The sequence below is a fragment of the Conger conger genome, chromosome 17 (genome assembly GCF_963514075.1).
Source record: "Conger conger chromosome 17, fConCon1.1, whole genome shotgun sequence".
NCBI classification, from domain to species: Eukaryota; Metazoa; Chordata; class Actinopteri; order Anguilliformes; family Congridae; genus Conger; species Conger conger.
The window spans coordinates 30,883,219-30,897,151 of record NC_083776.1 but is presented as its reverse complement, the minus strand read 5'-3'; the positions used below and the strand labels follow the sequence as shown (position 1 = coordinate 30,897,151).

The following is a 13,933-nucleotide window of genomic DNA, read 5'->3' as shown; positions in this document are numbered from 1 at the left end:
AAAACATTAAAATTGTTGATTGCAGGTGGCACTTTTCCCCATTAGGTGAACCACCAAATAGGCACTGATGCATAAAATGAAATTCACGTCTGCAGGCTTCCTAACCCGTCAAAGTCTTTTCTCCCTTAATGAACCGAGTTCAATGACAAAGTGGAATCCAATTAATGTTTCCAATACATTATCAGGCAACCCACGCAAAAACAAGAGCCAAACTCACAGAGGTTTGCTTTTTTATTGTATAAATGACACTACAAAAGAAGCCCTTTCATTCAGAACACTATCCCCTAATTAACTCTGATGGTGTTCTGCAGGAGAAACAGAACACTATTGAATTAGCCAAGTCAAAGAAGAAGGGAAAAAAAAAAACCTCAGAAATAGATTCTGTTGTCTTGCTCGATTTTAAGTCTAATTATTGCACTTTCTGAATAGATAATCGCATTTGCGGTGCTCAAGAGAAGATTATGACAATTAACTGAAAATCCCCTTGGTGTCTCAATCAAATTCAACAAAACAACATATTTAAAAAAAAACAAGAAAAAAAAACCAAAAAAAAAAAACATTTATTCTAAAACAACAGGGAAATGCTTACAATTTACCAGATGGATCTTGTTAATGTAATAACATGTCCAATCACACTGCGATAATGTGAAAGTGACTCAGTGAACCAGCCTGGTTTACAGCAAGCAGTCCTTCCCAAGACACCATTAATCACCTTTTGTTTCAACCGGATGTAGACCATGACTTGTATTCAGCAGTTTTACCATTGGCAAGAAGACCCATAAGCCCTTGATTAACTGAGAGCCACAAGACAAGGGAATTAAAGTATATCTTATATAAAGTACTGTATAAAAGGAAGAAGCAAAGTTCTCTAAAATACACTAATACAGAAAACACCAGTTCTCAAATGATCTAAAAGAATTACATTTGCATAGAGAATACCAAAAAACATTGCATAGCCATGTGTATGTGCATATTTCACGTGTTCATATACATATGCGGGTGTTTAGATAAACGTATATTAAGCTTTACTTATACAATAAAAATGTATATACAAGTTTAACTATATAATTCTTCCATGACAGAGTGCAGTTTGAAGCTACTGTACTGTGTTGGCTTGATGTGTTATTGAAAGAGCTGGTCATCACAAAAGTACTATTTGTGGTTTTTACCAAAACACAAAATAGACGGGTTGTACATTGACGACACTATTCCCATTAGTTAATGTGTATATAGGTAAATACAGTTATTTAAATATTTAGACACAATTCGTTAAGTAAGAGTCCCAAATGCCCTAGCAAAACAAGCAGAAATGGAGAAAGTGCATATGAAATCAGTAATATCTTGCTCATAATCAGGGTGAAGCTCTGTGGCGGTTGAGCTAGACTGTTTGTCTTGTGCAACGACGTGTGTAAATGAAGTTTGAAAATGACTAAATATTATGTCTTCCATGTTTACTTGCTTAAACTTAAGTGCAGCTGATTTAAGACTTAGTTAAACTGTGGGTTTTATTGAAATTCTCTACAAACTCATTTTAAATGTCAGTTTAGGATCATTGGCAAAGGCCATAATCGTTACATCCTCTGAAGGGAAAAGTGGCAGGATTTGCTGAAAATAAAAATCTTGCAGAGTATCGCTCAGATGTTCCAGAACAAAATGCCTGTCTCACTGAGAAAGGTCAAAGAATCTGGAAGGAAAGGTTAATTGTTAGACTTCTGTTCATTAGAAATGGTGACTCTGCACTCTGTTGTGATGAGTCCACAGACTTCAGGAAGGTTATCCTGGAGGGTGTGTGACCCGGGCCCTCTGAGACAATGAGAGAGCGCCAACTACAGAAAAGAGTACTGCACAAACTATAGGACAACACAGAAGAAAGGACAGACCACAGCAACAGACCAGGGAGAAAGAGGACATGTTGGGAGAGGTCGGTAAAGACAGATGTCAGTACAGACAGAGGGAAGTACAGACAGAGGGTAGTACAGACAGAGGGCAGTACAGACAGAGGGCAGTACAGACAGAGGGCAGTACAGACAGAGGTCAGTACAGATAGAAGGCAGTACAGACAGAGGGCAGTACAGACAGAGGGCAGTACAGACAGAGGGCAGTACAGACAGAAGGCAGTACAGACAGAAGGCAGTACAGACAGAGGACAGTACAGACTACAGGGCTCTCAACCTGGCCAGCAGTGTTTCTACATCACTCTCTCCATTGGAAGGGCAGATGGCTGGCTGTCCTTCCCCTTCTCTCTCTCTTTCCCTCTCTCTTTCCCTCTCCCTCTCTCTCTCCTTCTCTCTCTCCCTATCCCTCTCCGCCTCTCTGCTGGCTCCGCTGTGGTTCTCGTGTCTCACGGGTGCTTTGCTGCGGGCAGCAGATGAATGAGGATCAGGCTCGTAATTAAGATCCTTGGCGATGGGCGCTCTTGTCGAGTTGAAATTGATATTCTGCCGAGACCGTGACCTTTGCAAAGGTGTCTTCTGGGTTTCTGCAGGGGGAGGGAGAGGAGAAAGGGGGGGGGGTGTGGAGAGGGAAGGGGAGAGAAATAAAAAGAAATCAGTGCGGGATCTCATAAAAACTGCACAGCCACGTGAGGCAGTCATTAGACTCCACATTCAGACGAGCAGAGCAGAGCGAGGCGGGCAGGTGGGCGGGAAGCGACCAGCTGTCAATCAAGAGGATGGCGCGAACGACTGCCGCGACAAGACCCCAAAAGTAATTAAACGGACCCGTCCCCGGCCGAGACGCGGCCCACCCCCACACGGCTGCACCCTCGTGCCGACACCCCTGCCAGGGTCCCAGGAAATAAATGATCCCGACGCCACACTCCTGGCTGCGATGGCTCATCTGCATTTTCCGTTCCAACGCGCAGCCAGACGCACGAGCGGCCCGGCCAGCCTCCAGTGCACACTCACCCGATCCGTCAACAGTTTGCGCTTCATGACAGGAAGTGACACATCTTACCTTTCAACCGAACCCGCCCCCTTTCAGAAGCCCTCCGGCGGGGGCCATTTAACACCCGGGACGGAGGCCCTCCTGAGCGTACTCTAATGACTGACAGTGATCTGGACTTATTGCCAGCGCCCAGACCAGGAGACAACACACAATCGCACTGATCCAATTTTGCATCCACCAGAGTGGCTGGCACAATGAGCAATTGAAAAGCGTCTATCGTCGTTTCTCGCGTTGCCTTCGACGACAAACAAGTTAAGATTATCGTATTATTGCGATTACAGTAATCTACTTGATCATTTTTTCATCAAATTAGAAATGTAATCATTTATGTCTTCACCCAAAATTAAGGGGGAATCAGCCAGACAGGCTGAAAATGGCAGCAGATTAGGGGTGAAAAAAAACAAAACAACTATTTGCTTTGGGTGGCTTGCAGAAGTCACTGATGAGGCAACAAATGTGTTCTCATCTGCAAGGCCAGTACCCGGGCTCAGGACTGTCAGTGAGTCAGCCCATATCAGGCCTGAGAAGACAAAATACATTCATTTACCCTGTGAGCCGGTCAACCACAGCAATTAAAAATGTTTTTCTTACATCTTGTTTCTTCTTTTTGTCAGGATTAAAAAATGAATTATAGTATCTATACTGTATAAATAATGAATTCTCATATTGACGCACACACACACACACACACACACACACACACAACAGAGACTGTTCTCATTCCCCTCCCTCTCTCCATCCTTGCCCGTGCTAAACAGACGCACGCTATGAATTACACTCCCCTGCACAGATCCTAAACTTCAGATAAAACGGAAAGCCATGCATATTCATACGACCTTGAGCGCGTTGCGGAGGAAGCGTGGGCTTGACGTGACATTTAAAGTTTTGCCGGTTATTGGGGGGGGGGTATTCTATCGGCTGATCGGCGGTTTTATGGCCGTCAGAGAGGGCTCCAGCCCTGAAGAGCGGTATTTACTGCGCTGTCTCTGCCGGGCCGGGCCGCCGCGTGATGGATGAGCGTTTTAACGCGTCCGCCGCCAGGAATCTCGCTCCGTATCTCCCGCGCTAATCCGGCCAAAGTCGTTCGGCGGGGTCGTCCGAATTAGCCTGGCACTCCGTTACCCGGGAGAGGGGCCCGCAGCACCGTCCAGGAAAAAAACGAAAGCCAAAAACAAACAAAAATAAAACGGCGGACGACAACGGAAATGAGAATACGATGAAGGGGAACTTCCTTCGCTGGCCTGAACTGCCTCACCGTTGGGCCAAATCAACAAATCTCCCTGTGATTAAAGTAAGCCAGCAGCAAACCCCCGTCTTTACACAGCTGGGCCTATAACACGGCCATCCCAGAAGGAGAATGAAGAAGAAAGACAGAGGGTCAGGGGAGCCATGACGCACCCCCCCCCCCTCACCTCTTCACAAGGTAAAAATCACTCTTTATCCCGAGGAGCAGCGCGCCGCGCGGTTGGTGGATCTTGCCGCCCACTGCCGCGCCGTGATTGGTCCTTTGAAAATCAGAGGCGACAGGAGCGTTTTTGGGCTTCTTCTAAGAGACATTTCAGAGATGAGGTGACCTCGGCCCTGCCTCCTCAATTTGTGAAGGGCGGACGACTGGAGCGCGACTGGAGCTGGAGTGGCCCGTTCATGGGAGAAATCGCCCTCTCTCCTCTCTCACCAAGGCTGCGTGCCCGAACGGCCCTGGTCCGGCTCTTAAACTCAATGTCCTGTTCAATGTCTTTTTTCCCCCCCCATTTTGTTTCTATTTAAAATAAAACGCTGTCAAAGCCTGTGCATGCACAGTTCTTCAGCAGCCAGACTTATTAAAACTGCTTTTAAAGCAGAATCGCCGAGTTTTAAGTTGGTGCTAACTCCAGCGTGGGAACGGACGTTTTTAGCCTCCGATAAGACTGGAGAGCATCTCTTTTTGTGTGGTGAATGCCCCCCCTAAATTTCATGGGACAGCGGTGTCACCTGTGGAATCATCTCTCAGTTCTCAGTGCAGAGAGTTTCCTCCGCTGAATTTCTTCTCCCGAGTTTCCTGAGACTTCATCCCGCTAGACACCAGGCGGCTGATTCTGTGCATCTGATGAAGCTAATGAGGCCCAGGCCGGCTAGATTAGCCGAGCTCCACTCCGCCTGTCTGTCTGAGGCCCACAATAAGGGCAATAAAGCCAGTCCAGGCTCAGTCATACAAGAGAACACATTAGGCTTACATTAGGCTATATGTGTCACTGTGTGAATTAATGGACATCTGACACAGCAGAAATAATGAGATAACAATAGCCAGAGAAAAATAGACTTAATGGGTAGAAATGCCCTTTTTAACTTGCCGGATACGGGCCCGTGCGTTTCTGGCTAATGCATTTCGGATTCACTTCCGCCCCCGTTCTTTCCCCAAGAACTCAGGGCTTTCACAGAAAGAGCTTTCTTATACTGTCACTTACAGCACTCGTATGTTTTACTACATAATTAATAAAATAATACCTGCAATAGTGAAGATAATACAGGTGAGATATCCTGCGGTAAGTGCCAACAGCTTTGGGTTTTCTTGGCCTCAGATGAAGCGGAAGGTAATTGTGAGTGATGCAAGACGCTGAGGGAGAGGTATCATTAGTGGTGGGATGCTGTATGAGGGAGGGTGGAAAGCCCATGTTCTCTGGCGGAAGCAGAAGCACTAATTTACCTGCCCCCAACTCCCCCACCAAAATTTTCTAAATATTCTCCAAAGTATTTTCACAAGAGGAAAATTAGAACAGAAAATTAAAGAGGGACTTTGAAAGGCGCTGTAGGAAATCATGAGCAGACGGGAGGAGTCTGGGTCTTCTGAAAAGCCGACAGGGTCACATCCTTCAGAATGAGCGCAGATACGCTTTCTCCGGCTCCCTCTGGAACACCCTGCCCCAGCGCCAGGCCCAGCCGCGCACGCTGCGTCTGGCCAGGGCTTCACCAGGACCGCCAGACGGGAACGGTGGGCAGGGCTTCACCAGGACCGCCAGACAGGAACCGCATACGCGTCTCACTCCTTTAACCCACGCGCTAACATGTTCAACACGGCTGGCTGCATACAGAAGAACCCGCTTTGTGCTCCGCTTGCTAAACAGACGCGGTGCGATAAGGCAAGAAACGGGGGGAGGGTTAAACTGAACCACGAATGAAAATGGTGGCAAGATTTTGCCCCAAACCTGTCATGTTGAAGGACTCGCTGAGCAATGAGCAGTGCATTATCACCGACGCGTACGACAAGTACACGCCAATTAAGGTCACCCGCAAGAAGTAAGCCAAAGGGCCCCACCGGAGCTCCTCACAACCTTACACGTGCTCTCCCCATCTCTGACATAGGCGCAAAACCCCCCCAATAGAAATATTTAAATAAACGAGAGCATAAATTAAAGCGTGTGAAGTGACCAGGAGCCCGTCCCAATTGTAATTGGTATCAAAGAGCTTTTTCCATTGTTGAACCGGGATCTTTTTATTTTTTTTTTCCTCCCCTCTTCCTTTTCACTTCTTTGCACTTAAACGTAATGTTATTCTCATGGTGTTCTTAACAGCGGCGCGTCTTTGTGTAGACACAGAAAGAGAATGGCTAATGCGCTTGATTGAAAAGCGGCGGAGCACTTTAGAGGAGAGAGCTCCTCGCTCTCCCGTCTGTCGAGTGACTGACAGGACGCACGCTACGCTATGCTACCGCCATTGTATAATCAGAGCAATTTGCAGAGAAACGGCAATGGAGCTCCTGGAATCCCACTGCATTCAATGGCACTGAAAAATTAATTACCAAGTGAAACAGCTTAATGGTTATTTGAACCCGGGGAGGGAAAGGACTGTCACCAAATTGCATTTGTTACGGGGGTAGAACTCCCATCTAATATGCCTTTTGATGATTTTGAGATTAAACATATTTAACCAACCATAGGGAGAGGGGGGGTTTGGCGGGGGTGACGTCTGCTGTTGGCCGACAGATAAAATATCTGTGTAAACAAACAGTCAGCAAGTATTTCACAGGAAGAACAGCTTGAAATAAACAGATCTGATTTGGCTCTGAATGCAAGGTGCATGTGAGGAAGCAAAAGGGATTAATCAAAGTTATCTTCGGCATGGGAGATGGTACCGATACCTACCCTGGTGAGGTCTCTCTCAAGACAAAACCTTACATTTTATCTTAAATCTATTTTGTAAATCATTATTTGCTCAGATGGTTTGTTTAAGAGGGTATCTTTTGAGCCCATCGACACTCCTTATCCCCCGTTTGCTGTACACAGAATAGATAATATTTAATAAAACAAAAATATAGTATCTTAGAGTTAGGCAACAGCTATTCATGCTAAATTTCTAAAGTTTTTAAACTTATTTTTCACTGTCTGTCCAAAGGGCCTCTGCTATTTCAGGGTCATTTCAAATAATTTTACTCCACACACAGAAGAAACAAAGGCACACACTCAGACTCAAAACAGAGGAAACAAGGTCACCCAAAAACAGAGGAAATAAAGCGAGACTGGACAGCACTCGCCTGACACAAGCCACGCTCAAAACTGAAGAGCACAGCAGTGCAGCACAGTGGTTACGGAGGTGGGTCTGTCCTTCAGAAGCTGCAAGTGCCACACCTGTTTCCTTAAGAAAGGTGCTTCACCTGAACCACTGCAGGACAGGTCCAGCTTGAAAGGATTGCATATGACAAAATCATCAAAAAGTTGTCTAACTTAGCGTGGACAAAAGAGTCTACTAAATTCTTACTTTCAAAATTTTAAAATCCCTTTTTAACTTTGGGAAGGAGAGAGACATTAAAGCGACCATCGCAAAAGCTACAGGTCTGGGGGACCCTCTCACCCCACCAGCCAGAGGTGATAGCACCGGTGTGCTACCTGATGCTGAAGGGCAGTACTATCGATACACAGACAGACAGACAGACAGAGCCCCTCCCATCTCCTCCTCTCCAGAGAAAACAAACGATGACGGTGTGGTGTGCACGTAAAGTGTGTGTGTCTGTGTGCACGTTCGCATACGTGTCTGTGTGTGTATCTGTGCGTGTGCATGTAAAGTGTGTCTGTGTGTGCACGTTCGCATGCGTGTGTGTGTGTGTGCGTCTATGTGTGTGCGTGTTTGCATGCATGTCTGGGTGTTGTTTAACATGTTCCTTGAAATGCTTTGGTAAGACAAATTCCATTTGGTAAGAGAAAGAGAGAAAGGGGGAGAGAGAGAGATATAAACTGAATAAAAATGTTTTAGTAACAGAGTAAAAAATGTTTCAGAAACAACAGTTTTTGCCATGCAAATAAAGCATATTTCACATATTAGAAGTGGGGAGGTGCCTATGTCTTCAGAGTAGGTTCTTATCCAGGTGCAGAGTCATCATGGGACATGTAGAAATAGCGTATGAACATGTGGCACGGTCGGAGCGGTTGAGTGAGGCAGTGGCTATCTGACTCTACGCGGTTGAGTGAGGCAGTGGCTATCTGACTCTGCACGGTCTGAGCGGTTGAGTGAGGCAGTGGCTATCTGACTCTGCACAGTCTGAGCGGTTGAGTGAGGCAGTGGCTATCTGACTCTGCACAGTCTGAGCGGTTGAGTGAGGCAGTGGCTATCTGACTCTACGCGGTTGAGTGAGGCAGTGGCTATCTGACTCTACGCGGTTGAGTGAGGCAGTGGCTATCTGACTCTGCACGGTCGGAGCGGTTGAGTGAGGCAGTGGCTATCTGACTCTGCACAGTCTGAGAGGTTGAGTGAGGCAGTGGCTATCTGACTCTGCACAGTCTGAGAGGTTGAGTGAGGCAGCGGCTATCTGACTCTGCACGGTGTGCTGGGCATTAGCACAGCACTCTTCCCTACCCTTGGGTTACAGGCATTGTTTAACACTGTTTGTTGTTTTGCATGGTGCTCTGAGATAATGAATATGTATACGCCTCTTACTCCCACATACTGAAAACTAATATTGATCACCAGCTTCTTTGGTTTCCGGCTTGTTTTTCAAATCAACTTTTTTTCTTTTTTTTTCCGCCATCCTACCCAATTTAAGTCATTTTTAGGTAAAACAATGCCCAGCTATACAATCACAGTGAGGCACACAAGACAAAGAAAACCTTGGACCATCTGTCAGTGTTTCAGAAACATCTGCATTGAATGACAGAAGAGGCAGTATAGCCGTCTTGCAAAAACATAACATGAAATAAGAAAATATATTTAAAAATATACTTTGTGCATAATACCATCCAGGACAGATGAGACTATTACAGGGGCGTTAAAATTCAGATCAAGCCCATTGTTTTGTACATCAAAAAAGAAAAGATTAAACCATTCCTCTTTTGAACTTTCCACTGAAGTTATTTTCACTTCTTTGTAGTCTCCCCCTGCCCCCCCCCCCTCCAGATCTTTCATGTGGTTTCTCCGGCTACCTTTATCCACAATAGTTTGTATTCTGCAAGGAAACCCATTTCACCAGGCCTCAATATGCACCTCTCCTTTCTCTCAAACACACGCCGCTTATAAATTCAAAACAGCCCAGAGTCATGTTCCATATTTCATTGAAGCTGAATATTTAAAAAGATCAACCCACTCAAAAACCGATAAAAAACCTTTCTTGCTGGTTTGTCTGTCCTATAAATAAGATTCCGCATGCCATATCACATTACCGCTAACTACATCAGGAGCGGGAGCGGGGGAGGGACACTACTCCTCTGGTAAACAGCCCGTCCGTAAGCAGGCTGCTCTACCCCTCTCTGGGTCCGCATCCCGCTGCACTGTGGCTGGTTCTGCTGAGGCTGGTTCTGCTGCGTCTCTCCTCTGTACTGTGTTCTGCTGAGGATGGTTCTGCTGCGTCTCTCCTATGTACTGTGTTCTGCTGAGGATGGTTCTGCAGCGTCTCTCCTCTGTACTGTGTTCTGCTGCCTCTCTCCTCTGTACTGTGTTCTGCTGAGGCTGGTTCTGCCGCCTCTCTCCTCTGTACTGTGTTCTGCTGAGGCTGGTTCTGCCATGTGTCTCTTCTCTGTACAGTGTTCTGCTGCCTCTCTCCTCTGTACTGTGTTCTGCTGAGGCTGGTTCTGCCGCCTCTCTCCTCTGTACTGTGTTCTGCTGAGGCTGGTTCTGCCGCCTCTCTCCTCTGTACTGTGTTCTGCTGAGGATGGTTCTGCAGCGTCTCTCCTCTGTACTGTGTTCTGCTGAGGCTGGTTCTGCCGCCTCTCTCCTCTGCTCCCGCTCAGCTCAGCACAGCACAGGGTGCTTCGGGTGAGCAGGGAGATCCGGCTGAATGAAGTCCAGGCGCCTTTCCACTGCTCTTTAATCCTCCCACATCCCCATGCTTTCATTTCTCACTCCCCGCACTTCTGCGCAGGTCTCTGTGAACACAGGCCACTATCATGATTGTGATAGGGGCGGCCTGTAGCGTAGTGGTTAAGGTAAATGACTGGGACCCGCAAGTTCGGTGGTTTGAATCCCGGTGTTGCCACAATAAGATCCCGTTGTGCCCTTGAGCAAGGCCCTTAACCGTGCATTGCTCCAGGGGAGGATTGTCTCCTGCTTAGTCTAATCAACTGTGCGTCGCTCTGGATAAGAGCCAAAATGCATTGTAATGAATTAGATTTTTTCTTGTTGACTACTAATGAAGACAGCAGCCTAAAGATGGTACAGTAACTGCTCCCTCAGTAACAGAGATTTACCACTAGGGGCACACAGGAGGGCGGAAAGGAATGACGCTTGATGAACCACAGAATGAACCTAGGTGTAGTTCTGGATTATAATGCAACGCATCTCCACTGAATCCTCAACCTGGCCACCCGATCATCTCCCACTTTAATTGGCCCTCTCCACCTCAGCTCGAGTGCGGGTGAGCGCTCTGGCACAAAATGGCCGCCGCGTATCTCCTACTGCCGCTGCAGCAACCTCGAGCAAAGGTACTTGACGTAGCCGACACCTACACGCGTGTCAACTGCGCGCGGCGTGCGCTACGCGAGCACGGCTTAAACACCCTGCTGCAGCACCAGCCCTCTCCAGCGGGCCCTCCTGTTTCCTGTCAAGAGCGTCACAGTCTCCCACGGTCTGGAAAAGAGGCTCTGAAATTAAGCCTGAAATGAGTAAAACCACGGTTCGCTGCTGCTCAGTCAAAATATAAGCAGGATGTAGCTGCGGGCTTTTAAGGGACAATATTTTTACACTCCAATTAGCATAAGAGCTAATGGTGGGTTCTTCTGCGCCTGGAACGCCCCTATCCTGCTGCACTCGTTGAAAAACAACTGAAGTACTGACGGATTGACGGACATACCGTATGTGACATTCAGGCTGCAGACAAAAAGTTTCCCGCGGACTGCAAATGTGCCGTTTGTTTAATCAAAAAAATCGCACAAGACATCTGTTTACAAATAACAACAAAACTGACCGCTACACGTCTAATCAAATGACGCATGTAATTACGTTTGGCCAATGACACCCAGACATTCACCTCCATTCAGCAAGGATAATGGAGCATTGGAGGTTGCATGTTTTCAATTAAAGCGGGCATTACTGGGAGAAGGAGCAGAATTGTTTCAGCTCATAATGTATAATGAGTCCTTCTGCGATCACGATAAGACACGCATTTAAAAGGTCAACACTCATCGCCATGCCAACCGAAGTTCATTCACTGCTCGCCCTTATTATTTTCTAAGCGCTGAAACAAACTGTATTTGCTTATTTACACATCTAACAAGAGATTTGCCCACAGTGTCTCCCTCGCATGAAGACAGGAATAACAATACACGCGAAAATCTTCCTTGATGAGATTTATGTGAAGCTCTTGTTACTGATAAAAGTCCAATTATGAGACATATGTCATAAATATTGAATTCTGCCTGAGGAACGAATGACTGAAAACCTGGACTTTAAATTATGGCAGATAAACTTTTATTAATAAGTTAAAAATGTATGGTAGAAAAATACCAAGTTTCATTACACACCCTTAACAGTTTGTTCGACTTCGACTTCGTCTTTCTATTTTTTAAATTCAAGTGCACAGTGGGTCTTGCTGTAAAGATATTTAAACATCACTCTTCATTGGAGAACTCTTTGGGAGTCCACTTTTGATAAAGGTCCAAGAATTAAAACAATACAATATAAAAGCTGATTGGATAGTGCTACTTAAACTATCCATGGAGCCAGGACCCAAAATGGATGACAGGAGTACATGAGTTTTATAGTCCGCTAGGCTATGCTAGTACAGTACTCGTCTTTGACGGGTTCTGGAAAGGTACCAAATTTCTCATTTGGGTCCTGATATTAAAAAGTATTTCTGATTAGGGTCGTGATATTAAAAAGTATTTCTGATTCCGGTCACAATATTAAAACTAATTCCTGATTTGGGTTGGAATAAGAACTAAGTCTAGTGCAAAGGCAAGTGAAAAGAAGTCGACTTGATTCACTTCATCAACAAACTTGAATGAGGGGGGGAAAAAGGAGTAAAGAAACTAAACAAAACTGGCAGCGTGACTGCTGATGAACCCGGGGTTTGCCCTCCACACCCCCCCGCTGCGGGAGAGGAGCTCGCCGCTCCTCGTTGGAGACAGGGCGGACTCCGCGAGTCCCCGACGCTAATGGGCGGTTCGGCTGTGGGACCACGCCGGTCACAGCCACCCATTGTTTAGGGGGCAATTAGCCTCAATGTTCGACTTCATTGCGAGTCGTGGATATTCCTTTAAGAGAAAAAGGACACAAATTAACCGCTGGCTTCGTCTGGCTGCCATCCGGGGCAGCCATCGACAGCGGCTGGCCCAGACACGCAATTAAAAAGACATGCACCAGTAACTGGCGCATAAATCTGAAATGCAAGCGACAATGTTTCATTCCTGCCGGAAAACAGATAGTTACCCCCTAATTTACTTTCAATTAGAAACAGCTCACTCGGCCTTCAGAGGCTAAGGGCAATTTAGACCGTACACTAAAATGCATTAGAATGTTAAATGCCTTTAATGGAGACCACAGAAATTTATCAAAGACATTATATGGAAAGGGGAGGGCAGCAAATTCAATTTGCGACAATTCGGACGTTTAAACGCGGGCAATTCTTCCTGAGAATACATGTGTGAAAAATGAGCTTATTAATGTTGGCTTTTCGGCGGGTGACGAGCCCGCAGCTCCAGCACAGCCACAAACGGAGACGCCCTGATGATGTCATAGGTGTGGATGACAGGCGCTGCACCTACAGGAAGGTAGATCAGATGTAGAGTGAGAACCGGCTGTACTCCATTCACAGTCCTGCGAGACCCGCCTTGCTTCCTGTGCATTAATCCCAATTCATTCTGTTGGGTCTTGTAGTGACTTTTTATTGCAGATATTAGTTTAATTATTCGGTTCTATAATGCGGCAGCAAATCTGTTTCCAAGGACAGATTTATTCCATTCTTTTGCCCCTCATATCTATTCAAGCTGCGTCCTGCGTATGTGTCATCACTTTGGGTCTCTTGGTCTCTTAACACCCCGTTGACATGCTAATCTGTGAGTGATTGAATGGTAAGGACTGCTTTGAATGCTTTGAAGGGAGTAGTCACTATAGTGTCACGGTTGTGAAATGGACAGTGAAGGAAACGGAAAACCTTTAATGAGTAACCCCGTCTCCTGTGAGTGACCCTATTTTAAGTAAGTAACCATACCTCCTGCTTGCCTTAAGACTGTGGGCCTGCTTTACTGTGACCTCTAGCATGCGCTAAAACCTTTTAGCATAAGCTAATAACACATCGTAAGGCTGACGGCTTCAAGACAAGCAGGAAGTTTGTTGGGTTGTTTCCTCCTGTTACCGTGGCTGAATTGAAATTTATAACTTCTAAACAGACCATTTAAACTCCAGAGAGGCTGGAGTTAGGAATTTCTTGGAGACTCATTGTTTTTTTATTTTAATTTGATCACCTAATACATCTTTCGGATGGAAGATCTCAAGTACAATAAAACACTAATAGCTAGCTCACTCACTGGGCTCACGTTGCAGATAATAGCAACCGTTATCCCACTAGCAAGCCAATAAGAACAAATTTTAT

General features: G+C 46.1%; 1 protein-coding gene across 3 annotated transcripts in view; it reads right to left on the bottom strand.

Moving 5' to 3' along the window:
• Positions 1–213: 213 nt before the first annotated feature.
• LOC133116456 (protein diaphanous homolog 3-like) overlaps positions 214–13,933 on the bottom strand; it is a 354,934-nt gene continuing 341,214 nt past the window's right edge. For all 3 annotated transcript variants that reach the window (XM_061226003.1, XM_061226004.1, XM_061226005.1), the window contains one exon: positions 214–2,479. In XM_061226003.1, coding sequence (XP_061081987.1) covers positions 2,157–2,479 — 323 coding nt within the window. In that variant the 3' untranslated portion in view covers positions 214–2,156. The remainder of the gene's footprint in view (positions 2,480–13,933) is intronic.